The 27,496-nt window shown below is 35.8% G+C and overlaps 1 protein-coding gene across 1 annotated transcript; it reads right to left on the reverse strand.

Moving 5' to 3' along the window:
* Positions 1 to 772: 772 nt before the first annotated feature.
* On the reverse strand, positions 773 to 4,400 carry LOC111910229 (uncharacterized). The gene is made up of 7 exons (XM_023906018.3): positions 3,751 to 4,400; positions 2,754 to 3,061; positions 1,987 to 2,670; positions 1,787 to 1,915; positions 1,521 to 1,724; positions 1,237 to 1,437; positions 773 to 1,149 (listed from the first exon to the last, which is right to left on the reverse strand). Exons 1-7 carry the CDS (start codon positions 4,019 to 4,021, stop codon positions 1,045 to 1,047), a joined length of 1,902 nt encoding a protein of 633 aa, XP_023761786.1. The 5' UTR covers positions 4,022 to 4,400; the 3' UTR covers positions 773 to 1,044.
* Between the last annotated feature and the right edge of the window lie 23,096 nt (positions 4,401 to 27,496).

Consider the following 27,496-nt stretch of genomic DNA (forward strand, 5'->3'; position numbering starts at 1 on the left):
TTGAAACAATTATTCGGTTTTTTTTTTTGTTTATTTCATTAACTACGTGCTCACTGTTTCATTAAAACTATTCGCTTTAAATTATTTTTTATTTTGTTCGTTTATTTCATTAACCGCGTGTTAACTGTTTCATTAAAACTACTACTGAATGACTAATAGTCTAACGGTATGTTGTGTTGGTGGAAATGTATGATCAACGATAGGTTGAGATCTTAGTCCTTGAGACAAAATGTGTAATTAGATTTAAAGTATGATAACAGGCCTTTAGTTTTGTGGTTATGTGAGATGTCTCTCTTAATGAGATCAAGAGTTAGTCACATCCAAAACGTGAGTGTAATTAATGGGTAATTTAGGAGTAGATTATTATGTTTCGTTGTTATAAAAAAATTAGAGTAGGATGTTTGTGTATGTGTATTTGACAATTCAATAAAAAAAATAATTAACAATATAAAAAGAAAAGAACGTAAAATTGTAAATGTATAACTATGGAGGTATTTTTCTTTTTTTCTTTTTTTATTTGGGGGGGGGGGGGGGGGGAGTGGGCAACTGCGAAACCGGCCATAAAGGGTTATTCCGAGGTTTTAGCCGGTATTATGTCATTTTTTGTAGACAAAATTTAATTTGAGACTAAATATTAGGACTTTATCGAAGAATTCTCTATTTGAAGATAATAAAACTGATTTATTTTTCATAGTTGGCATATACGAGGTAAGACATTAGCCTGTTCATAATAGGTATGATTAGTCTAGATTTAATTAATGACATTGACATGTAAGTAGAGAAATTCGACTTGGCATATATTCTTGTTTTTGTATAACAAACAATTGGATTCAACAGCAGCTGTTATAAACAATTTGAATCACAAAGGAGTAAACAAATTACATGTACGTGAGTTGAAACTACATTACCAAAATTACACAAAAGGAAAGACCACTTCGGACTCTACCTCTTGAGGTGAAAAAAACCAAACCCCTCCAAAAAAAAAAATCAAACAAATTACTTAAATACCCTCTCCCTCCTCCTATTACAAATCCCCCACCCTCCCTATTGGCTTAACAGTTTGGTAATAAATGGTAATACAGCTGCAAGCAACGCCTTTGGACACTCCTCATGTGGCAGATGCCCACATCCAGATATTGCAACTAGTCTCTGCAAGTATCATATTTTCCACTCACATAAATAATATATTTCAAATAAAATGCTACAGATTTAGATTTAAAAAAATAAAAAACTTACAGAATTTACAAACTTGGATGCCATAAGTTGAATGGATTTTAAAGGAACAAGTGCATCTTCAGCTCCTGCAACAACCAAAAGTGGCAACTCCTCCACTGCTTTCACCAACAATGATTCATTTTGTTGTGAAAGAATTGTTTCAGATGACAATCTTCCGATCTCATGTAATGCTTCATCCCAACCCTCTACACATAGTGGTGCCTATTTTCATCATCCATGAAAAAACAATAAACTCAATATACTTTTTTTAATTTAAAAAAAATATATATCTAAGAATTTAATACCTTGTAGAGACTTAAAACATCTGTTGTTAGCTTTGTAGCATCATACCATGCTCTTCTGTTAACAACTTGACAAATTTCTGTTCTAAGTAAAGACCGAACCAAATGTTTTTTCCCTAAAGATGTACGCATCAAAATTCTAGCAAACCCTGGAACAACTTCTCTTGATAGGCTTGTTGTTAGTAACACGACACCCTTTATCTCCACCTGAAATTAAATAAAATATTAGTTGAGAAATTAAAAAAATAAATACTTAACTTATTACTTACATCAATAAGACTCCCGGATGCTTTCACTCTTTGTGCAGCCTTTAAAGCAAGAAGACCTCCATCATCATGGCCAACAAGAACAACAGAAGAAAGCCCCATTTCTTTACAAAATGTTAGAAGCATATCAACCTGAAATAATATTAAAATGATCAATATTCAATAAAGAATAAAATGGGATTTTATAATTTAAAATACATCACCTGTGTATCAAGCATGTAGGGGTTAGGTAAATTATTAGCTTCCCATTCCTGTCGTTTTGGCCTAGAAGTCAACCCCCATCCAGGTCGGTCAAACGCAGCAACAATACAATTAACATGACGAGATAAAACACCCATAACATGTCTCCATGAGAAAATCCCTCCTCCAAATCCATGCACTAACACAATCCCAAATTGCCCATTGATTTCAGGAACTTGTTCAAGTGAATGAGAAACATGTTTTTTAGTTTTAATGATCACATTCTCATTAGTACCCTCATCAAGGCTAAAAATGGGAATTTCTTCTAGAGGGGAAGTGGTGCCATCTAATAGAGGGGCATAAAGGGGAGATGTGTGGAGTTGATTGCTGTAACTCCTTCGAAGATGATATTGTGTTTTTGGGATAACGTTAATGGAAGGTCTTTCGAGTAAAGTGGAGGATAGAGTACGTGAAGGTGGAGTAGGCATTGTGAGTTTGTAGTGAAGAGTGACACCATGGCAACCCATGAATAGACTATCAACGTCTGATAGGAATCTAACTGGAAGTTCACCATCATTCCGATTTTGCCCTCCGAATGGTTTTCTTCTGATTTCGCTGTCGCTTTTTGGTGTTCTACCAGCACTAGGTGTTGGTGATCTTGGGACTTTAGCATACCCAGATGTAAACAAAAGTTTGCTTGAAAGAACCTAGATATTAGAAATTATATTCAGAACTTAGATGAAGAAATAACAAAAGGCATAAGCTTTGAATGTAAGTGAGTATTAGTTACTGATTCAGGGTCAATTCGGTGAAGCATGAGCTTTCTTCTTGCTCTGCAACTTGCTCGATAAGCGATGACTGTATGTCCAAGGGCAAAAACGACAGAAGACAGAAAGAGTACAGGCATCCCCCATGATTTCTTTAAATGGAGTCTTTGTCTTGAAGGAGATGATGAAGCTTCGGCCTCAAGTTGTGAATTAACAGTGAAAATGCAGACTTTAATGGATAAAAGGAGAACTGAAAAGGCAGAGCATAATGTCACTGTTCCAAGATACTGTCCGTGTGAGAGTACAGGGCTATCACAGATCATATAAACACCTGAAATAACAAAGAATATGGTAAGGTGTAAGCAAAGATAAGGGGCTTTTAATCCGTTTTCTTTTCGGTGATTATTTCATTTGATTAGAATAGATAGCAATAAATGAAATTTTAAAGGAAAAGGTCAAAGAAAGACGCTGAGAGCAAATCCACTAACCACACCATTTAGACACAATTATCAGAGGTTTCTAAAAAGGGTTAGGTAATTTGATGATTTTAAGAGACCCATGTGCCATCAAGTGTGTACACTGTAACATCATTGTCATCGAGACGTGTAACAGTACTTTTTTACTTTTCAGACTGCTATGAACCTTAATTTATAGGTACAAAGTTAATTAAAGAAATGGCAATTATGCGAGAGAAATCAAAGATTAAAACAATAAAAACTGCTAAATCGAATTCAAACAAGAGCGGAGACTCTGTTCTTGCGTCTTCAAGCAGTTCTGAGAAACTAAAATGCACATCACAGTAGCTTGAAGTTCATAGCAGATAGAAAAAACAGAAAATAATACAAAACAAATAGGAAAATTATTTGAATTGTGATGTTGATGGTTGCGAGTTCGACCAGTAATCAAAGCATGTGCATATGAACCGAAATGCCCATAGAAAACCAGGCAGCCATACAGAAAAAAAAAATAAGATTGATAAGAATCGTAAATGTGCACAAGGAAATAAACTTGCATACATACAGGTGATTATGAGAGATCTGACGACTGAAACCACGGGAATATCGGTCAACGAACTTCTAAAAGAGTATCTATTCAGATGCTCTTTGAAGCTGTAGCATCTAACGCAGGTAAAGTTCGAAATCAGAACACAAGGAACCAAAATATCACCGATTGCTACCAGAATAGGAAGCGATAACACCAATAACGACGACATCATAACCACCATAAAATATATCGTCCGTACAAATCTCCATATTTTCTCAAAAAACAACCCTCCCTTTCCGGCAGCCATACCGGTAACAATTTTCAATCCTTACTTTTTCGAATTTCGACGATCGGTGATTCAAGTGGGTCCCCAGGAGATCTGAGATTGAAGGAGCAAAAAATTGAAAACCCTAGCCGATGCCACGTGAAACGACGGCGTTTCAGCCATCTAAAGCCCAGCGGTCGCCGGTGAATGAAACGACGGACCTCTCGGTTGTTGTAATTCAAACAGAGAGGATAGTGAGCGGCATGGCTAGGGTTTGCAGAGAGCTTGAAAATGCGAAAGAGGGATTTGAAAAGGGTTTGAAAGAAGGGGACGATGTATGGAGGAGTCTGGTGGAATTTCGACGGAGAGAGCTCTCTCTTGTTGGTTGTTGTTTCCCGTGCTTTTTCAACGAGGGAGTGTTCTTTTGAATTAAAATCATTTTTTTTCTTTTTTCACAATATTTTATTAATTTAATCATTTGATTCCATGTCTAACCAAATTAGTAAAATATCAATATAAATATTGAGAGAGGTTGGGTACCATGTATTTTATTTTATTATGTATTTTATTTTATTAATACAGTAGAATAAGATTGAATTGATATACAAATATTCATATCACTTTTTATTAGTATTTGATAGTATTGTATTATTACACTAATAAAATAACTATTCAAATATATCATTTAGAGCATTTCTAATCATGTATTTTTTTTAGGAGAAATTAAATTACCTTCTACCTTTTATGCCTACAATTATTCATACCCATTAAAATTATGACAAATCAATATTCAATTTTATTTTATTTGATATATTCATAATATAGTCTTAATGAGTTAGTTAAGAAAATATGGAATGATGTCACTTGTTATAAATTTATTGGGTAGGAACATTTGTGGCCATAAAAAGTAAGAATCAATTTAATTTATCATTTTTTTAGTATAGTAGAATAAAATTGAATTTATATACAAATATTTTTGTCATTTTTTATAAGTATTATATGATTATGTTAATAAAATAAATATTTGAATATATTGTTTAGAGTATCTACAAATACATTTTATTTTTTTAAAATGTAAAATAGAGTTTAAAGTGCCTCCAACTTCGCTTTAAGTTTATTATACACTTTAAAAATAGAATGTAGAAATAGAGTGTAAGAAGATTATATAATTTACATTTTAAATTTAAATATAGCAACAAAATAAAGTAGAGGTGGAGATTTCATTTAGACAACAACATTCTATATTGATTTATAAATAAAAATCAAAATAAATTCGCATAGTCTAAAATACAAATATTTGATATCTCAAATGTGATTAAAACTTATACGACTACAATGGTAATATAATAAGTTAAGAAATCTTTTTAGTGATTTTCATTCTATGCTATTAATTAATTTGTTTGCTTGTTTGGTTTTATCAAATGTAAAACATAACCACCATAGTCACATTACCTTATTTATGAGTAATGGGTAAAAAGTGTGACCTTTAGAATCAACCAGTTATTACTACGGCGTGAGATTTATTTTGAAAGCAAGTGACAGTAAATTATTATAATCAAATAATAAAACATGTTTAAGAATATAATATTTAAATATGTTTGTGTCGAGTGTCGACAATTTGTTGTATCATGATCCGATAAATTTTTATTATTTAATAAACTAATAACAAACAGTTTTATATGATTTTAAATCCAAATTATCTTGAAAACCATTATTTAATTATAAATGATTTCAACACATTAATTAAAATTTAAACCTACCAGCATATGAATTATTACGACAAAAATATAAAAAGCAAAATTATTGGAAAAGGTTTAAAAAGAAAAAATATATTATTGAAATAAAATATATTTTATGTTTGGTTTGTAAATCTGTAAAAAAAAAAAAAAAAAGGTAAAGCAAAATTTATATAATATAACTAAAATATATTTTATTGAGTGTTTGTAACTTATATAATTTTTAATAAAAATGATAAAATTATTCTATCTAATTAAAAAATTCATTTATTAAAATTTTGCATGTTCAAACCTAGATATTTTTTCTTGAATTTTCATATAATATATAAAAAAGATAATTTTAACAAAACGAAAATACAAAATTGTATTGATAAAGACAACTAATAAACATATTACATTGAGTTGTTAGTGATTTTAATGTCATCAATATATTTATTGTAGTCATTATTTTATTCAAGATGGAGTAAGTTTCATTTGGTTATATTCAGAAGTAAGAGGTGTGGAGTGAATACTCGAATAACTAAAGAGGACTCTTAAACACGAGAGTTAGGGACAACCTCTATGGTCGTTCACTTAGGAGTTCAAAGCAAACTTAAAGATGTAAAAATAAAATGTATGTATTTATGTGTGAAGATGTGTATGGGTATGTGTTGTGTATATGTACGTAGAAGAAATGATCATGATATGTTTTGAACTTGACTAAACTGCACAAATGGTCCAAGTGGTTACCTCAAAATTGTCACTTTGTTCCAAAAAAGTTTAGACTAGCACCAGAGATCCAAACTTTTCATTTTTTTTCCGAGTTTGGTCCAATTTAATATATATATTTTTTGTAATGACGATTTTACCCTTGTTTTTTTTTTCTTTTTCAGTTTATTTATTTATTTAAATATTTTTAAGATTAAAAGAAAAATACCTCTCTCTCTCTCTCTCTCTCTGGAACATCAATAAACACAAAATCAAAACCCTTTGTTCTTGACTGCCCTACCACTACCGAAGCAGTCGCCGGTGAAAGATCTGTAAACACCCTCGAAGCAGCACCTCCACCAAACACCACCTGTAACCACCTCCAAACGCCACCTGTAACCTCCGCCAAACACTACTTGTAACCTCCTCCTTTATTCTTATAGTGTCACCTTCATCTCATTATTACCCCCATTGAAAACGCACATACGTTTTCGAACACCACTTACCGTCAAGCCTTCAACAATCATTTGCAGATCTGGAAACCCTAAACCTATCTTTCGTAGCCGCCGCCCTTGGTCGCAGATCTAGAACATCACTATCGTTGGTGAGATCTCCAGCAACGACGGTGACGATGACGCTACATATTAGTTCTGGAAAGACGAAGTCAAAAAAGTGGTGATCGTTGGGGAGGGCGGTTTCAGATATGAACAACCATCGGAGATGTTTTTCTCTTGTTCAGTCTGTTGATGCTTGGTCGTATGAAGACGAAGGGTGGCATCATATTTTCCAAGATTGTTCTTTGCAGCGGCCATCACTGGTGTCATCACCGGCCTCAATGACTTTCTATATGTCTAAGGTGCTTCTCACGTTCCTGTCTCCACCACTTCCCTTATCATCGCCTCCTAGAGGTGGTTTTGTGGATCTACAAAGCACACAAAGGTGGGTTTATAGGGTTTGCAGATTTGAGAGAGAGGGAGATAATGGTTAGCAGATTTGAAAAAGAAAGAGAAAAGGGCGAGAGAGAGAGAGAGAGAGAGCGAGAGACTTAATTATATTTCTTTTTTAATTAAAAAGTAATAGACGAAATAAAGAGAAAATAAAAAACAAACAACAAGGGAAAAAAGTTATTTAAACCTCTTTCAATTTTAAAACGGACCAAATTCGCAACAAAATGAAAAGTTTGGACCTGTGGTGCTAGTCCAAACCTTTTTGGACCAAAGTGGCAAGTTGGAACTTACCATAAGGACCATTTGTGTAGTTTTTTCTTTGAACTTTTTAATTTGATTAAGACCAAACTGCAAAAATGGTTCATGTGGTTAGCTGAAAATTGTTATTTTGATCAAGTTACGTAAGTGAACATTAGTAGTAACCTACTTTGATGTCTCACAACGTGAGAAAGAGGTGCTCACAACGTGAGCAAAGTTCAATGCCTGATCTTATTCACGACATATCTTGTTTTGTCATAAAACAAAAGTGTCAGGAAAAAGGAAACTGACGACGTGAGCCTGATGCGCACGGCGAGAGCATAAGCAAACCATAAAAAATCATGTTTTAAATAGGGCATTCAGATACCAAACCTAAAAACACACACTTAAGGTGCAAAAAACCCCCAGTTAGGCCTTGGGAGTTGGTTCTTGAGGAGATTACTTGGTTTGAGTAACCAATTTGTGAATTAAAGTAATAATTACTTATTTTAACACATTTTGATTTCCATTTTGAACAAAGATTTCTTGTGTAGTTTTGATGAAACCCTAGATGGAGGGTACATGTCTGATTGATGATGTTGAGTTGGGATTTAGGTAAAATAGCCTAATGATAGTTTCATTTTATTTACTTCTTTTTATAGTTTATTTTAGTGTATTTCATTCATAACTTAGCTAATCTTCATGCATATTTTCCTTTTTGTTATTTTATGACTATTTCGGGTACTTTCTAGTTTCGTGAGCTTTATTATAGATTTCAAGGAGAGTAGTGGAGCGGGAATGTTCGGTACATATGGAAAGCAATTAGATTTGGAGGATAACATGGATTATGGACTGATGACTAGTGGAGTTGATTCATGGAGTAAGCTAGTGGCTATGGAGCTTGAGGAAGATGGACACTGAATTTAGAAGAAAATAGTGAATTTTTTAGCATGCGGAAATTATTGATCGGGCGAGTATGTGAGTTGTGGATGATTTGGGGAAGCCAAATTAGGCTTAATTTGAAGAAAACATGAAGAATATTGGGCTACAAGCTTAGTGGATTCATTCTGGGCTAGTTGGCTAAGTCACTGAAAGCCCAAATCACAAAAGAACCCAATTCAGCACATAGGCTATCCACACAACAGCATGCAGGTCGTGCAAGGCCCCGCATAAGCATTTATGGGAATTCTTGTTTTGAGATATATGGGGAAGGTTGGTGTGCCATTTTTCCACATTTCTTTACATCAAATTTGGAGCACTTTATCTGGAGATTTTGAAGATTTTGAAGGCCAATAACACTTGAAGAACATCATCTTTTCATCTCTAAATCTTGCTACATGTTTGGTACATTTTACCTTAGTTTTAGTTTCTTGAGTTTAGCTATGCTAGGCTAAACTAATCTTGGTTGACTTTGGTGAAATCCTTTGAATGTTTGTTGAATGTTAAAGACTACATGAACTTGTTCTTGAGTCTTTATAAGAATGTTTTGTGTTTTATCATCTTATTTCTACTTGTATGTTTTTATTCGTGAGTTTAAATGTGCTTGTGGTGATTAGTTGGCTAATTTATTAATTAAGTAAAGGATCCTCAAATTAGCAAGCAATAAATGACTTTTGTGTTGGTTTTACTTCACACAATCATAAAAACATTTTCTCAAACATGGAAGTGAAAGCATTTGACTCTTCTTAGATTTGGTGAGTTTTTGGTTCTTAATGCTAGTTGACTTTCACTAATTACATGCTTAATGGAAACTATGACTTTGACTAAGGAAATTGTTATGAGCTTTTCTAACAATTTTAAAAACTAAGAAAAGTCTAGGTAATCTCAAGCTTCTTGGATTACTATAGCCAAATTAAAGATTTAAAAAAAAAGTATTGAACTATTGGATTCTAATTATATTTTCACCAAATGTTCAAATGAGGAAACCTTAAGTCAACCGTTTTTTCTTATTGATTTTACATCAAACCCTTGTTTTTATTGAAACTGCGTATTTAAATCTTAGTTTAGTTCTAGTTTATTTCAAGTATTTCAAAAACCAAAACCTCCATTTTTTTACTTTTATTGTTAATTTACAAGTATTTTTACAAAGAGATTTTCATAGAGTTATAAAATTGAACCAATCTTCGTGGATTCGACCCCTTTACCAGTATACACTATTTTAGTGTAAAAGATATAGGGTTATTAATTTTGTTGGCTTCGACAACCACCAAATTTTGGCGCCGTTGTCGGGAATTGGTTTATTTTTAATCAATTTGTTTCTCTATGCTCATATCTCAACGTACAGGTGCTTCGATTTATAATCCGGAAATTGAAAAAGAATCAATGTATTTTGCGAAGGAAAAGAGAATATAATATGGTCAAAATTTAAACCCTAACGGGGATCTGGAGGTTGAAACCACTTCCTCTAGCGACACCGAACCTGATTCTAGCCCCGACCCTCGCCAAGAAATTCCCCAAACACCTCCCCTACAACAAAATCCACCCATCATAAACCAAACAATGGCGGACGGAGAAGGAGCACCCGAAAGAACCTTAAGAAAAATGATGGAAACTGATGTTACACAAACTCCAACCGGTATCAAAGAAGAAGTCAAAGGAAGACGATGAAGAAATAAAGATCACTCTCATTGAGGATCTAATTGTCAAGAATGATGCACAAGCCGGAGTTCCAAAGAAAGTTACCCCTCTAGTGACAGCAATAACCACTAAACCACCATTTCCCTCCCGACTTGCAACCTTAAAGAAGAATACGAAGGAGAAGGAGATCTTGGAAACCTTTCGAAACGTGGAGGTAAACATTCCATTACTTGATGCAATCAAACAAATCCCTACATATTCATTTTTTTAAAGAACTTTGCACCAATAAAATAAAATTGAAATGGAATGAAAAGATTTCGATGAATGAAAATGCATCCGCGGTTTTGCAAATAAAACTTCCACCTAAATGCAAAGATCTGGGAATGTTTATAATTCCTTGCAAGATAGGGGATGTCACTATTAGTAGTGTCATGCTTGATCTTGGTGCTTCTATTAATGTCATGCCCTATTCGATATATAAATCGTTAAATTTTGGCCCATGAAATGAAACCGGCGTCATAATTTCACTTGTTGATAAATCAATTAGTCTTCCCGACGGATTTCTATGTAATTGATTTAGGGGAACAAGTTTCCTCCAAATTAGCTTTAATCTTTCTTGGAATACCATTTTTGAAAACGGCTAGAACAAAGATTGATGTGTATGCGGGTAGTTTAACAATGGAATTTGATGGTGAAACAATAAGCTTTAATATTTATGATGCTATGAGTTATCCTAGTGTTGTTTCATCTTCATATTTTGTTGATGTTGTTGAACCACTAACCCAAGAATTGTTTGAGTTGTCTAATGGTGATATGTTGGAGATGATTTTAAGCAAAGGGTTTGATTGTGGGAAGCTAGCCGAGAAATTGAAGCTTTATTCTTTAGATCCATAAGTTGAGAAGTTGGTCAATAATTTTGAAGTACAGAACTCTACAAGATTTGCTGTCAAGCAAATTACATTGCTGCCAACTTATACAAAGTTGCCCCTTCCCTTGTTCAACCATTGGAATTGGAATTGAAGGTCCTCCCTCAACATTTGAAGTATGCATACTTGGGAAATAATGAGATTCTTCTAGTCATTTCCACTCACTTAACCGAATTTAAAGAAGAGCAACTCATCAAGGTGTTGAAGGAACATAAAGAAGCCATGGGTTGGAAGACTGTGGATATTAAAGGATTGAACCCCTCCACTTGTATGCACAAGATTTCGATGGAGGATGAATACAAGCAGAGTCGGGATGCATAAAGAAGGTTGAATCCGCCTATGGTGGAAGTTGTGAAGAAAGAAATATTGAAGATCCTTGATACGGGGATGATCTATCCAATATCGGATAGCAAGTGGTTGAGCCCGGTACAAGTAGTACTGAAGAACATAGGAATCACGATGGTCGAGAACAACAAAGGTATGATGGTCCCTACCCATGTGCAAAACGGGTGGAGAGAATGTATTGACTACCACAAACTCAATGCAAGCACAAGAAAATACCATTTTCCATTGCCTTTCATTGACCAAATGTTAGAAAGGTTGGCCGGGAAGTCTCATTATTGTTGTCTAAACGGGTATTCTGGTTTTCACCAAATCCCGGTGGCACCGGAAGACCAAGAAAAGAAAACATTTACATGTCCATTTGGCACTTTTGCATACCCGAGAATGCCATTTGGATTATGTAATGCCGCGGCCACTTTCCAACGTTTTATGATAAGTATTTTCTTGGAATATGTTGAAAACATAATTGAAGTTTCTATGGATCATTTTACGGTATATGGAAACTCTATCAAGAATGTTTGAGCAATCTCACCAAGATTTTGAAAAGATGCATTGAAACAATTTTGGTTTTAAAATTTGAAAAATGTCATTTTAAGGTGAGTAAAGGTCTTATTTTGGGTCACATTGTGTCAAAGAAAGGAATCGAGGTAAATAAAGCTAAAATCGATGTTATTCATAGCTTACCTTACCTGAATTGTGTTTGGGAAGTTCGTTCTTTTTTAGGTCATGCGGGCTTCTACCGAAGATTCATCAAGGATTTTTCAAAAATAACAAGAGCAATGTGCAAACTCTTTCAAAAGGAGGTTGATTTCGAGTTCAATGAGGCGTGGAAAGAAACTTTTGACAAGCTCAAGGAGTTGCTTATATCAAGGATTTTTAAATGATAACAAGACCAATGGGCATCTTTTTTCCCTTACTCAATCTATTCATTGGTATGCCGACATCGTTAAATTTTTGGTCACAAAAAGGTATCCCAACACATTCACACATGCTCAAAAAGATAAATTAAAAATGATGCAAAATACTATGTGTGGGATGAACCTTATTTGTGGAAACATTGTATTGATCAAATCATTAGGAGATGTGTAACCCAACAAGAGCATCAATCCATTTTGCAATTTTGTCATGAATTTGCTTGTGGGGGACACTTCGGACCTAATCAAACTTTGAGAAAAGTTCTTGAATGTGGATTATTTTAGCCAACCATGTCACACGATTGCTATTTGTTTTGTAAGAGTTGTGAGCGGTGCCAAAGAACGGGAAATATCTCTCAAAAGAACCAAATGCCACAAAATCTTATCCATGTTTGTGAAGTTTTTGATGTATGGGGGATTGATTTTATTGGTCCATTTCTAGACTCATTTGGAAACATTTACATCTTACTCGTGGTTGATTATGTTTCTAAATGGGTTGAGGCCAAAGCCACAAGATCGAACGATGCCAAAACGGTTATCGAATTTTCAAAGTATAATATTTTTGTGAGATTTGGTGTGCCCAGGGCCTTGATTAGTGATAGAGTGACGCATATTTGCAAGAAGATGATGGAGGCTTTATTGAAGTAGTACAATGTAACCCATCGTGTCTCTACCGCCTATCACCTTCAAACAAACAATCATGCGGAGGTTTCAAATAGAGAAGTGAGGTCCATCCTTGAGAAAACGGTGAACCCAACAACAAAAATATTGGAGTTTGAGGCTTGATGATGCCTTATGGGCCTACCAGACCGCTTACAAGGCCCCGATAGGCATGTCTCCATTTAGGTTGGTTTTTGGAAAACCATGTCATCATCCCATGGAACTAGAGCACCGTGCATTTTGGGCGGTCAAGCAATGCAATTTCAATGTCGATGAAGCGGGAAGACCTAGGAATCTTCAACTTCAAGAGTTAGAAGAATTGAGAAATGACTCTTATGAAAACTCGTGAATTTACAAGGAGAAAACGAAGCTTTTCCATGACAAGTCCATCACCCGGAAGCATTTTGAACCGAAACATAGGGTCTTACTTTACCTTTCACAATTAAAGTTATTTCCGGGCAAGTTAAGATCAAAGTGGATTGGGCCTTTTTTGGTAATAAAAACTTTTGACCATGGAGCGGTAGAAATCCAAAGTGAAGAAACATGACAAATTTTCAAAGTCAGTGGGCACCGTTTGAAGCCATTCTGTGAAGGTTTCAATGCTAATGCTCTTGAAATCATTCATTTGGATGTCTTGTCGTGTTGAATCAAGCTAGGAGGACGTCTTGCCAAAGACATTAAAGAGGGGCATTTTTGGAAAGCATTGTGTTTTCATGTCTTTGAATTTAAATAAAGACGTTTTGAAGATATTTTGATATTTCTTTTGGAGTTATCTTTGAAGAAATAAGTTTTCTAGGTGTTTAGGGCCTTCCAAAGCAAGAACTAGTGAAGAAACAAAAGAAAACGGAGCAAAAATGGGAACCAGAAGCTGAAGCCTACGCGACCCGCGCAGGGGTGCGCGACCGAACTCAAGCATGCAACAATGACCCATCTCGTAACTATATGGTCCACGCGACCTGCATGGAGACCTGCACGAATCGCACACAGAGCTAGGCAAATTGGGTGATTTTCAGCTATTATTTGACCAGGTGATGACCAGAGGTTTTAATGAGTTGATGTGACAAGCTGAAATTTCTATCTTGTAAAGCCAATCAATTCAGTCACAAGTCAGACTTGTATATGTTACCTTTTAGCCTTGCTAAGGGTTATTCTAGGAGTTTTGAAGCCTTGTACACTTAGGACTTAATGCTGCAAATTGTAAGTAAGGAATCTATGATTTTCTAATTTAGCCAAGATCATCCATCAAGGGATGTTTACGGCTCAAGGTAGGTTTACGGCCATAAACCCAAGCTTGAGCATAAACCCCTTCCTACTTGTATAGATTTCTTTCATTATTCTTCACTTCTCACATCTTCAAGTCAAGAACTCTCATTTCTCTCTCTCAAGTATCATCAAGGATATCCTCCTTGATCTTCAAAAGTGTAAGTGATTCTTCCTTTATTACTTGATATCATTCTCATTCAAGTGAAACTCTTTGATTTCATCCATGTAATCCATGTTTTTCTTTTAGATCTTCCAATCTTCATCTTTTCACCAAGAACACCAAGAACATACACTTGTTCTTGGGGCCGTGAACACCTTCAAGACTTCCATTACGTAAGTATATCTTCCATTTACTTGTTATCCATTAGAAGCCCTTGAATCCCCATGAAACAAACACCTTTTAAAGCATGATCTTCAAGAGTTCACGGTCGTGAACCCTTCAAGTGATCTTGATAGGGTCGTAAACCCTTCATAGATCATATGGTAGCCATGAACCCTTCAACCCATGGCCCTAAACTCTTCATAGGATCAAGCCTAGAGCCGTAAACACTTCATGTGTGGCCGTAAACTCTCTTATGGCCGTAAACACTTATAGTGTGGCCGTGAACACCCTTTCATACAATCACATGTGATTGTAACACTTCATTTCAAGTGTTTCCTAGTCCTTAAGGTTGTTCTCTTGCATGATTAGTTCTTATATACACTAATTATATACGTATATGTGTCATTATATGCTTAATAGGATCCGTTTGTGCTTGAGACTTCACTTGGAATACTTAGCATCCTATATCGATCTTTCATTCGAATCACTCACTACATGTGAGTTCATACAACTAAACTTATCTTTTAAATGATTTTAAATGCTTTTATGGGGGGGGGGGGGGAATAAGAGTACAAAATAATATAGTTATAGTAATAACCACATGTGATTTATAACTATCAAACAAAAAGGATTAATTCAACTTCAAAGTTGTGTTATCAAACAAACTGTTTCAAATCATTTTATAAATTGACATCAAGTCATCAATAACCATTCAAATGGTTAAAACTCTTTTTATATGATAAACTCTTTATTGTTTTTCAAAACTCTTTTAAAATATATATATTGTCAACATCATTTATATATAGATATAGTTATATAAATAAGGTTGAAAGGGATTAGGACTGATAACTCGCCTTATCTCCTGTTCCTTGTTTGGTTGTGGACTTAGGGTATTAGTTGTCTATTCGAGCCTCGTTTAAATCTTAGTTATATATTGTTTATATGTATGTAGATATAAAAGTTTTCCAATCAGTTCAATACCTTTGGGTAGCAAAGGTGAACAAACATGATCAGTCTTTCAACTACAGAGCTTACTAGTAAACTATAATAGGTATAGTTTAGAGTATTACTACTTACTACTTCTAGAACAATGAAACATACAAGAGTCAGTTCATACATGAGTCAGTTCAAACGTACTATACACTAGAACTGAAGGAACATACTGTATACTAGAACAAGAAGGAACATACTATACACTAGAATAAAAGGAACATATTATATACTAGAACAGAAGGAACATACTACACTAATACAAGAACAATATAACTTTAATGTGAGCCACTACTTCATGGCATGGCATTTTACTGCTGTGTCACATTTTGTAACCAGAGTCTCCTAGAGGGAGAGCGTGAGTTTGTGTATAGATTTATACAGGTTGACCATCCTACACCTTGCTTCTAGCTACAGTGGGACTTGCAGGTCTATGGGTGACAAATGCCATACCATTTCGATCTCTTTGGAACATCGTGTTTTATACTAGTCAATGAAGCATGGTTATAACCTCATCACATTTTACCTTAGTTAAACAATTGGTTTTAAGGTAGTTAGTACTTCAATAGTTACTATATAAAATACTACTACACATCTTTATTTTACCATTACATTCATATAGTGATCTTCTCACATAAAAGATAATGTAAACTATTTTATGGTAATGATAGTCATGCACTTGGGAAAACACTTACTTTTACAAAAGAACTAACATACAGAACAGTTAGGTCTCGGTAGGAGACTACTTTCCATTTTAGTAGAAAATATAGGATTTTCTAGGAGGTATACAAACACTTACATCAAAGACTTACAAACATTTACATCAAACACTTACAAACCTTTACATCAAAAACTTACAAACATTTACATCAAACACTTACAAACATTTTCACCAAACTTATACAAACATTTGGCACTAAAATACTTATGAACTCACCAGCTTAAATGTTGATCTACTCTTTCAAAATAACTTGTATTCTCATGTCACCAGTAGACAGGTACAGATGGCCAGGTTTTGAGAAGACGGTGTACTTTCAAGACTCGTCTTTTATTTTGATATATATATATATATATATATATATATATATATAGGGTTAAGTTCAAATGAGAACACTATTTAATGTGAGAACGTGAGAACACTACTTTATGTTACTATTCTACTATGAATTTAATATATATTGTATTGTAGTAATTATAATATGAATATATTCAATTTTATATTGCTATTCTACTATAAAATTTATAAATATATGTGGTAATTTAGTATATTCTAATGTGAATGTTAAATATGTGATTGTTCATATATTCTGAGATGAATAATATTATAAAGTTGTACATACAAAATTTTAATGTGAATATTAATGTGTGATTGTTCATATATTTGTTGATGAATAATGTCATATCGTTCTATATACAAAATTCATAGTAGAATAGTAACATAAAGTAGTGTTCTCACGTTCTCACATTACAGCAGGTGAAGACAGGCACACTCTTAGTTACAAGTTTTACAAATACATTGGTTTACAAATAGAACGATTTTATGGGAATAAAACTACTTTTCACATACCACAAAAAATATGGGATTTTCTATAACATTTTTCATATTCAAGATACAAAGGCACCCTTTCACACATAAAGACTTATGTACTCACTCAACTTATTTTTGATACTCTCTTTTCAAATTACTTGTATTCTCAAGGAAATAATAACATGTACTCCTCGAGCTTTTTGAGAAGATGGAGCCATTATGAGTCATATCTTCTTCTTTTGTATAACTATTTTGGTTTCAATATACAATGATTGAACACATGTAAATACTTATACTTTTAAATACAGTGGTTGATTGTACTTTGATTACTATGATGCATGTGTTGTGATACTACAAATGAAGTCCTCCACCCCCGGACGTTTCCGCTGTCTGGTTTAGGACTCGTTTGTGCCTCGGGACTTCATTTGTGGAACTTATCATCCTTATCCGAATCTTTAGTTGAATCATCCACATAGGGTTTGTTCATACCCCGATAATCAATCTCTTAAATGTTTTAAATGCTTTTAGGGGGGGGGGGAATACAAGTTGTACATAATAGTATTGTGTTAATATTTACATGTGATAACCATAACATTAAAGAATTTCTTATGCTTTATTCAGTGATTAAATCAATTTAAAAAATCTTTTAAAAAAGCATGTTACATTATTGTTTATAGAAATCCGTTTTTAAAGTACATGCTTAACTCAGTAGATGATTGAGTCTTTTCTACAAGTAAGTAACAGTTCAAACAATCATACTAGTAAACTATGATAGGTATAGTTTAGAGGATTACTACTTACTATTTCTAGAACAATGAAACTTACATGAATCAGATCTTACATGTGCCAGTTCATACATACTATAACAAGAACAAAAAGGAACATACTATAACGAGAACAATATAACAATAATGTGAAACCATTGCTTCACGACATAACAATATACTTGTTATGTCGCGTTTTGTAACCAAAGTCTTCTAGAGGGAGATCGGGCATTGTGTGTATAGATCTATACGGGACTGACAATCCCACATCCCAACTGTTAGCTACAATCCGGCAGACAAGCGAAAGGGTGACAAATGTCACACTAGTTTCGGAGCCAGCAGGTCGTCGTGTTAAATACTAGTCAATCAGCATGGTTATAACCACATCACATTTTAACCTTAATTAACAAATTGGTTTTAAGGTAGTTAGTGCTTCATTAGTTATTTTATACAACATTACTGTACACTTTAATTTTCCCATTACATTCATATAGAGATATTCTCACATAAAAGTTAATGCAAACTATTAAAGATAGTCATAAACTTGGGAAAACATACATTCTTACGAGAGCACAAACAAACAAAACAGTTGGGTCTTGGTACATTCAGTTAGAAGGGAGCCTATAATGATAACTTTATGATTCCTCGGTAGATACATTAGGGATATATATTAATCGGATCCGACAGGCAGTGGGATGTGTGCTTTCTGCTTCAATTCCTGTTCCTTGTTTGGTTGTGGGCTTAGAGCAAATTCAACCAGTCTACTATCTATTAGATATTTTATATATATATATATATATATATATATATATATATATATATCCTGTATACACCAAGTAATCATAGGGAGTAACAGGTATAGTTCAGGTCATAGCATACAAATTCAGTATACTGCTTTCTAGTACAAAAACATACTTTTCGGATAGAACATTAAGTAGGTGAACTAGAGACTTATGTGTAAAAGGTCTGATACGCATTATTAAACCAGTATAACTGAAAGGACCTTAAATGGTTAATCCTATAATACCTTAATTTATACATCAGGGTTATATATAATTAATATTCGATATGTAGTGGAATGTGTGCTTTCTGCCTTACTTCCTATTCCTTGTTTGGTTGTGGGCTTAGGGCAGATTCACATGTTTAACTGTCCTTTCGATATTAGATTATATATAACCAGTATAAACTAAGTGATTATAGAAGGAACTATTGTGGTTACCATTTTACTAAAGGAAATATATGATTTTCTTAAGGAACGTTTTCATCAAATATAAACAACTATTGCAGTTAACTCCGTAAGTACCAAATAAATACACCAGGGTTATATAAAATGAAGATCTAACAAACAATGGGATGTGTGACTTCCGTCTCGTTTCCTGTTCCTTGTTTGGTTGTGGGCTTAGGGCAGATTCACACAACCAATTGTATGTTTACTTTGTATTATATATAACTTGCATCCATTTAATACTTGTAGAAGGAGTTGTAGAGTCATTTTTACTTATCATTCACCACATCAGAAAATATAAGATTTTTTAGAGGAACAGACGAACTTTTCTAAAGAACTTACAGTTTACGTTTCATAACTAAAATACTTATGAACTCACCAACTTAAATGTTAATCCTCTCTTTCAAAATAATTTGTACTCTCAGGAAACCAGTAGTCAGGTACGCGCACTGGGATTTAGAAGATGGACTATAGTAGCTTCATGTCTTGTTTGTTATTTACTGTTGGAGTCAATCTTTTGTGAATCACATACATTGTAAACACTTTAATATTAATGCAATGGTTTTTTTTACTTTCATTACTGTGATGCATGTGTTGTGATACTACATATGACGTCCTCACCCCCCGAACGTTTTTGCCGTTCCGGTTTGGGGGTGTGATAGATTGGTACCAAAGCATTATTTATAGTGAATTAAGTATATCAATCTATAAAAGATATACAACTAAATACAATGGGGCCGAAGTGCTCTGACTAAAAGTATATTTTTAAAATATAACAATATTCTTATAAAAGTATACACACTTGCATACATATATACATACTAGAACAAGTATCCTAAGAAGAACAAAACAGAAGTATTCAAAGGTTGGACACTGCGGTCAAACCTGGACAGTTATGTAATCATATATGGGATCAATATAGCCTGATCAACTATATTCATTTGAGATATGACCAACATGTGTTTGGGAGTGATGTGGTGTTGCAACAGTCTTAAAACTTACCTAACTCTATATACGAAGGATTTCTAGATCAGAACATAAAGTTAAATACTATAAGAGTATTTTATGATACTATAAGACAACAACAAGTTTAAAACATACCAAGTTCATTACATTAAAATACTATATGAGTATTTTAGGCACTATAAATAACTTATGTGAAAATTTAAAAGACCCTTCTGGTAGGTCTATAATTCCGGAGTGTATACTCCCAAGGTTTTATATAATGGAGATTTATAGACTTAGAATTTGTGATCTAGGCTCTAGTTCTTGTTCCTTGTTTGGTTGTGGTTTTAGAGTGGGATCACTTATTCGAAGGTCTATTTAATCTTAAATTATATACAACTTGTGTACACTGCGCATTTATAGGAGGACCTGGTAAAGAGCACCCCATAATGTTTCACTAAATCTCATAGATTCTTAAGACACTTCCATTCTCGCACGACAAACCCAAATAGATGTAACCACTCCATCATTGCAGTTAGCAGAGGAGTCAAGGAGAAACAAAAAGAGATTCAAGAGGAGTTTTCCCAGGAGGGATCATCCGAAGAAACCAAAACGTCCTATGCGTCACACTAATAAATAATAACCTTAATTGACTTAGTGAGCTAGTGAATACACTACTCACACTATGTGTTAGGATTATTTCTTTTTCGTGCAGCCAGTAACGGATATTCAATTCTCAGAGATTCATTCGAGAATAGTCACTTCTGATTCATAAAGTTTATTTTATATACACTCCCATTATGAATTGTTTTTCCAGAACCCTATGAAATTCAGAACTGGATACGCTCAGAACTGGGATAAATTTGTCATTCAGCTTTAGGCTTATAACCACTGCTATAGACTTATTTTTGTCTCATCTTTATATTCTTTTTAGCAAAAGATGTCTCGCGGTAGAGCTGTAAGGAGTTTGGCCAATAGCACAATAGAGAATCCACCACCACAATTCGATCATGCTGCTCTCCAAGCAACGATAACGGACACAGTAACAACTGCTATAACTCACATCCGCGCAAGTAGTACCAGTGGATCTGGTAGCGGTACCCACTTAACTAACCCCAGAGTTACCCACGGACACCCATGGGAGTGTTCGTATAAGGACTTCATGAACTGCAAACTCAATTCCTTTAATGGAAATGGGGGAGTCATTGCTCTGATGCGATGGTTCGAGAAAACAGATTCGGTCTTTGAAATCTATCTGTGCACGTAAAGGAGCAAAGTGAAGTTTGCTGCCTGCACCTTCTCCAACAGAGCCCTAACATGGTGGAATAGCGATGTTAATTCACTGACCCTATCAGTGGCTAACTCGATAGGTTGGGAGAACCTAAAAGAGATGATGTTGCAAGAATATTGCCCAAGAGGCGAAGGTCAACAGCTGGGACAAGATCTATGGGAGCATACCATGGTCGGATCAGACATAGTGGGCTACACTGAAAGGTTTAACGACCTGGAAACACTATGCCTCAGGATGGTTACCCCGGAGAGTAAGAAGATAGATAGGTACATTTAGGGTTTAACTACCCCGATTCAGGGGGATGTACTGTTTGCTAACCCAACTATCGTCGATAGCGCCAAACACCTGGCCCAACGACTCATTGACTATGGAGTCCGCCATGGAATGGTGGTCCCCGTTCCCGAGCCAACAAAGGGAGGGAACTATAAACGAAAGACGGGGAACAAGAGGAAGGAGCAAACAACACAAGAACCCTCGCAGGAGCAACAAGTGGTTACTGTACACGCCGTCACATCACCTGCCACTCCAACACCTTTTAGTCGATATGCTAGAACTCTCCCGAAGTGTGGTAAGTGTAACTACCACCATACCGGAGCTTGCCGGGAGATGCAGTGCATGAATTGCCGCAAGAAGGGGCACACTGCCCGATTCTACAGGGCGTCGACACAACCGATCTCCCAAATCCCTGGAGTTGAAGTAAACCAGGCCTGCTATGGTTGTAGTGAGATAGGACACTACAAGAGAGACTGCCCGATAATGAAGAACTCGGGCGCGGATGGACGAATTATGATGATCACCGCAGGAGAAGCTGCCCCGAAATCACCAACAAACAGTGGTACGTCTTCAAAATTAAAATTACTTTAAAATTTTAAGTTTATATTAATATTAATATTAAAACTTGGGGAAAAGTTAAAAGTAATTATAATAATTCACTCGTCAGCAAAAGTCACAACATTCATAAGAGAACTAAAGATCCGTATAGTTAAGCTATGATGGCTTAGTATGTACATCAGGGTTGTGCATAGCTAAAATTTTTGCAGGCTTAGAGTGAGTGATTCCGCCTTAGTTCCTGTTCATTTGTTTGGTTGTGGATTTAGGGCAGAGTCACTCAGTCGACTGTCTTATTCATCTTAATTATACATAACTTGTATATGCAAGACGATCATAGAGGTACCGAGGAGGATCATAATATAGAGTATTGACACTAGTTATCAAAGCACTTTCACTATTAGTACTCGCTTACCGCGGTACGATTTATGGCAGTGGTAATATCAAGGAGAAAACTGAAAGCAATAGGAAGTCTACACAGAATACATTGTCGAGCACCCTCGGGATACACCATCGTATAACAAACATTTCTTTAATCGACCTAACAATTGTTTCTATAAAGGGTTCTTCGTCATCATTCGTCGTGGATTGGCGTGGTCCTCATGATACCAATTTCATGTGTTTCGGAAACCCATCGCCTTAACCGGAAAATTAATGAAACCCTCTTCATTCGTAACGACAACCCGACCCAGACCTCAGTATTGTCTTTTGTCTTCTAAACCCCGAAGTACTCATGCGAGGAGTACCTTGTCGTCCGAAACCTTTTTGATGTATGCTTAACAGACCTTCCTGAACTACCACTCGTTCAACAGATCAAGTTCAAGCACAGAGGCTAAGGACGAATACAACCCACCTATCACTATTAAGTGTATACATGAGGGTGGTATATAATTATGATTATGCGGATTTAGTATGTGGGTTTCCACCTTATCTCCTGTTCCTTGATTGGTTGAGGACCTGGGGCAGAGTCGCACATCCAAACGTCTTACTAATCTTAATTATATACGACTTGCAAGGTTGTAGAACTCGTTACTCGGTACCTACTCGACCGACTACCGAGTAGCGAGTACTCGGGAGTACTCGGGGAGTACTCGGATTCGGTAATTCATGTAGAAATATTTTTAGGGACATTATATATATCAAAATCATAAGTTAAATTCATAAGTTGATAGAAATATATAACAAAATTAGATACATGTGAATACACAAAAACTGAAAAACACATAATGGTCTCACTTCGAGAATAATTACTGAAAATTTAAAATATATATATATATATATATATATATGTAGTAATAATCACATGTGAGTGTGTTAAATAATAAATCATTAATTATATTATACATATTAATCACCGAGTTGACCGAGTTTTACCACATTGCTCAGTTCAGAAAGGGGTCGATCGGGGAGTACTCGAGATTTTGCAACTCGCCTTGGTAAGGGGCCGAGTAGCGAGTACTCGGAGGAGTAATCGGCCGAATCGGTGAGTTTTACAACACTGACGACTTGTATACACGAGGTGATGATAGATGGACCAGGTATGAATCTTATCATGAGCGTCAGGGAAAATTTGCCCAGGTCTACAAGTGGATATTCTACCATTTAGAGGAGCACGACCCCAAGTGTACTGCTAAGAAAGTTAATTTCGGGACGAAATTCCATCTAACATGGGGATGATGTGACAATCCGTAAAATTTTGTCTTGTAAAGTCAATCCAATCTATCAAAAGTCATACTTGTTTCTATTTCATTTATGTTGTGTTAAGGGTCTGTTTAAGAGTATCTAAGCCTAGTACACTTAAGGATTGGATGTTGAGAAGTGTTAGCTTAGGATTAGAGGAATGCAATTGAACCAAAAAAACCCATCAAAGGGTGTTCACGGCCGTGAACCCATGTGTGGCCATGAACCCCTCTCCATATATGTACCTTTCTTTCATTTATTCCTCATTTCTTCCATCCTTGGCCGTAAACCTCTCAAATTCTCTCAAGTATCATCCAACAAAGGCTCTCATTTCACACCAAAAACATAAGTGTCTCATCTCTTCTTGTTGTTCCTTGAAAGCCCTTGCCTTTCCATCTTGATTCATCATATTTTATCACTTTTCCTCTAGAATCTTCAAGTTTGGGTCGTGAACCCTTCATGTATTCATCATTTGGGCTGTGAAATTCAAGTGGGTCGTGGACCATCATAGTTTGGGCCGTAAACTTCAAATGGTCCGTGAACCATTCTTCAATATTGGGTCGTGAATCTCCTTGTTGGGCCGTGAACACTCCTTCAACCTTCTAACTTGCTTCTAACACTTCTTTGGTGAGTTATTCTTGCATCCTAGGTTGTTTCCCAATCACCTATGTAGTTAGATTCACTAATTTCATGCCTATATGTATCAATATATGTCATTTAGGACCGTTTGTGCGTCAGGACTTCATTCGTGGAACTTATCATCCTTATTCAAATCTTCAGTTGAATCACCCACATAAGGTGATTTCATACCCCTATAATCAATCTTTTAAATGTTTTAAATGCTTTTAAGAGGGGGGGAATACTAGTTGAACACAATAGTATTGTGTTAATATTTACCTGTGATAACCATCACATTAAAGAATTTCTTATGCTTTAGTCATTGATTAAATAAATTCAAAAACTCTTTTAAAAAAATGTTACATTGTTGTTTATAAAACTCCATTTTTAAAGTACATGCCTAACTCAGTAGATGATTGAGTCTTTTCTACAAGTCAGTAACAGTTCAAACAATCATACTAGTAAACTATAATAGGTATAGTCTAGAGGATTACTACTTACTATTTCTAGAACATTGAAACTTACATAAATCAGTTCTTACATGAGTCAGTTCATACATACTATAACAAGAACAAAATGGAACATACTATAACGAGAACAATATAACAATAATGTGAAACCACTACTTCACGACATAACAATATACTTGTTATGTCGCGTTTTGTAACCAGAGTCTCCTGGAGGGAGATCGGGCATTGTGTGTATATATCTATATGAGACTGACAATCCCACATCCCAACTGTTAGCTACAATCCGGCAGACAAGCGAAGTGGTGACAAATATCCCACTAGTTTCGGAGCCAGCAGGTCGTCGTGTTAAATACTAGTCAATCAGCATGGTTGTAACCACATCACATTTTAACCTTAATTAACAAATTGGTTTTAAGGTATTTAGTGCTTCAGTAGTTATTTTATACAACATTAATGTACACTCTCATTTTCCCATTACATTCATATAGAGATATTCTCACATAAAAGTTAATGCAAACTATTAAAGATAGTCATAAACTTGGGAAAACATACATTCTTACGAGAGCACAAACAAACAAAACAGTCGGGTCTTGGTACATTAAGTTAGAAGGGGGCCTATAATGATAACTTTATGATTCCTCGGTAGATACATTAGGGATATATATTAATCGGATCCGACAGGCGGTGGGATGTGTGCTTTCTGCTTCAATTCCTGTTCTTTGTTTGGTTGTGGGCTTAGAGCAGATTCACACAGTCTACTATCTATTCGATCTTATATATATATATATATATATATATATATATATATATATATATATATATATATATATATCCTGTATACACCAAGTAATCATAGGGAGTAACAGGTATAGGTCAGGTCATAGCATACAAATTTAGTATACCGCTTTCTAGTACAAAAGCATACTTTTCGGATAGAACATTAAGTAGGTGAACTAGAAACTTATCTGTAAAAGGTTTGATACGCATTATTAAACCAGTATAACTGAAAGGACCTTAAATGGTTAATCTTATAATACCTTAGTTTATACATTTGGGTTATATATAATTAATATCCGATAGGTAGTGGAATGTGTACTTTACGCCTAACTTCCTGTTCCTTATTTGGTTGTGGGCTTAGGGTAGATTCACACATTTAACTATCCGTTCGATATTAGATTATATATAACCAATATAAACTAAGTGATTATAGAATGAACTATTGTGGCCCCCGGGCGAATAGAGAAGTAAGACTTATGAGCCTCCTCCATGACTGTCTGTCTGACCCCACTAGACATCGGAACCCACATCCGACTGCATGAGGTCAATAATCCCCGACTATCCTGCACAAACCGGGTGTTCTCACCCTTGATCCTCTCCAACTTCCAGTTCTCTGGTCACATGACCTCAACCTAAGCATCCCTGATCAAGCTCATAAGCGGAGAATCCACCGTTATCCTCATACACACTGTTGGGGTGGAAGACCCAGCTGCCTTTCGGCTCAAAGCATCCGCCACCACGTTCGCTTTTCCAGGGTGGTAAAGGATCTCGCAATCATAGTCCTTGAATACATCCAGCCACCTGCGCTGCCTCATGTTCAGGTTTGGCTGATCCATGATATGTCTCAAACTCTTGTGATCCGTATATATGGTAAAATGAACCTTATATATGTAATGTCTCCATATCTTGAGAGCGAACACCACCGCTCCCAGCTCCAGATCATGAGTAGGATATCTCATTTCATGCGGCTTCAGCTGCCACGATGCATAGGCTATCACCAATCCTGTCTACATGAGGACTACCCCTAAACCTATGATGGATGCATCACAGAACACCACAAAATCCTCCACTCCCTCCGGGAGTGTCAAGACTGGAGCCTCACACAAACACTGACGGAGGGTCTTAAACGCCCTCTACTGCTTCGGTCCCCACTAGAAATCCACTCCATTCCTCGTCAGACGAGTGAGGGGTACTGCAATCTTAGAGACACATACCAGCAACCACATCTGGTGCTGCCCTGGCCTCCTCTGCTGTCAGCTGGAAGGCACACCCCTGAGCCTTCGGAGGCTCTGTCTTGACTGGCCTCTCATCCGGTATACTCAATGTAGCCGGTGCTGGAGTCTGCGTCAGCCTGGCTACAAGCTGTGGACAGTTGGTCTTCACGTGACCAACCTGATGACAGTTATAGCATATCCTCATATCCGATGCAGGGGCTGTCTGGCGACAGTCCCTAGCATAGTGCCCTCCTTGCCACACTTGTGGCACCCACTACCTGTTCGACAAACTCCAAAATGACTCTTGCCACACTTTACACAAGTACAGCTCTGCTGACCCCCGATCCTAGAATCAGCGGTCTTAGACCTCTTAGACGCCGGCTACGACTGCGCGGGGGCCTGCCACTGCTCCCTCATCTACAGCTCAATCACCAACTCACGCCGCCTAGCGGCCTCCTGCAACTCCAAAAGAGTATCACATCGCTCGGTAGACACAAACTAACGAATGTCAGTCTTGAGCATGCTCAGATAACGGGTCATCTAAGCCTGATCAGAAGCCAACTCTGGGCAGAACAT

The sequence above is a fragment of the Lactuca sativa genome, chromosome 5, assembly GCF_002870075.4.
Source record: "Lactuca sativa cultivar Salinas chromosome 5, Lsat_Salinas_v11, whole genome shotgun sequence".
Lineage (NCBI taxonomy): Eukaryota > Viridiplantae > Streptophyta > Magnoliopsida > Asterales > Asteraceae > Lactuca > Lactuca sativa.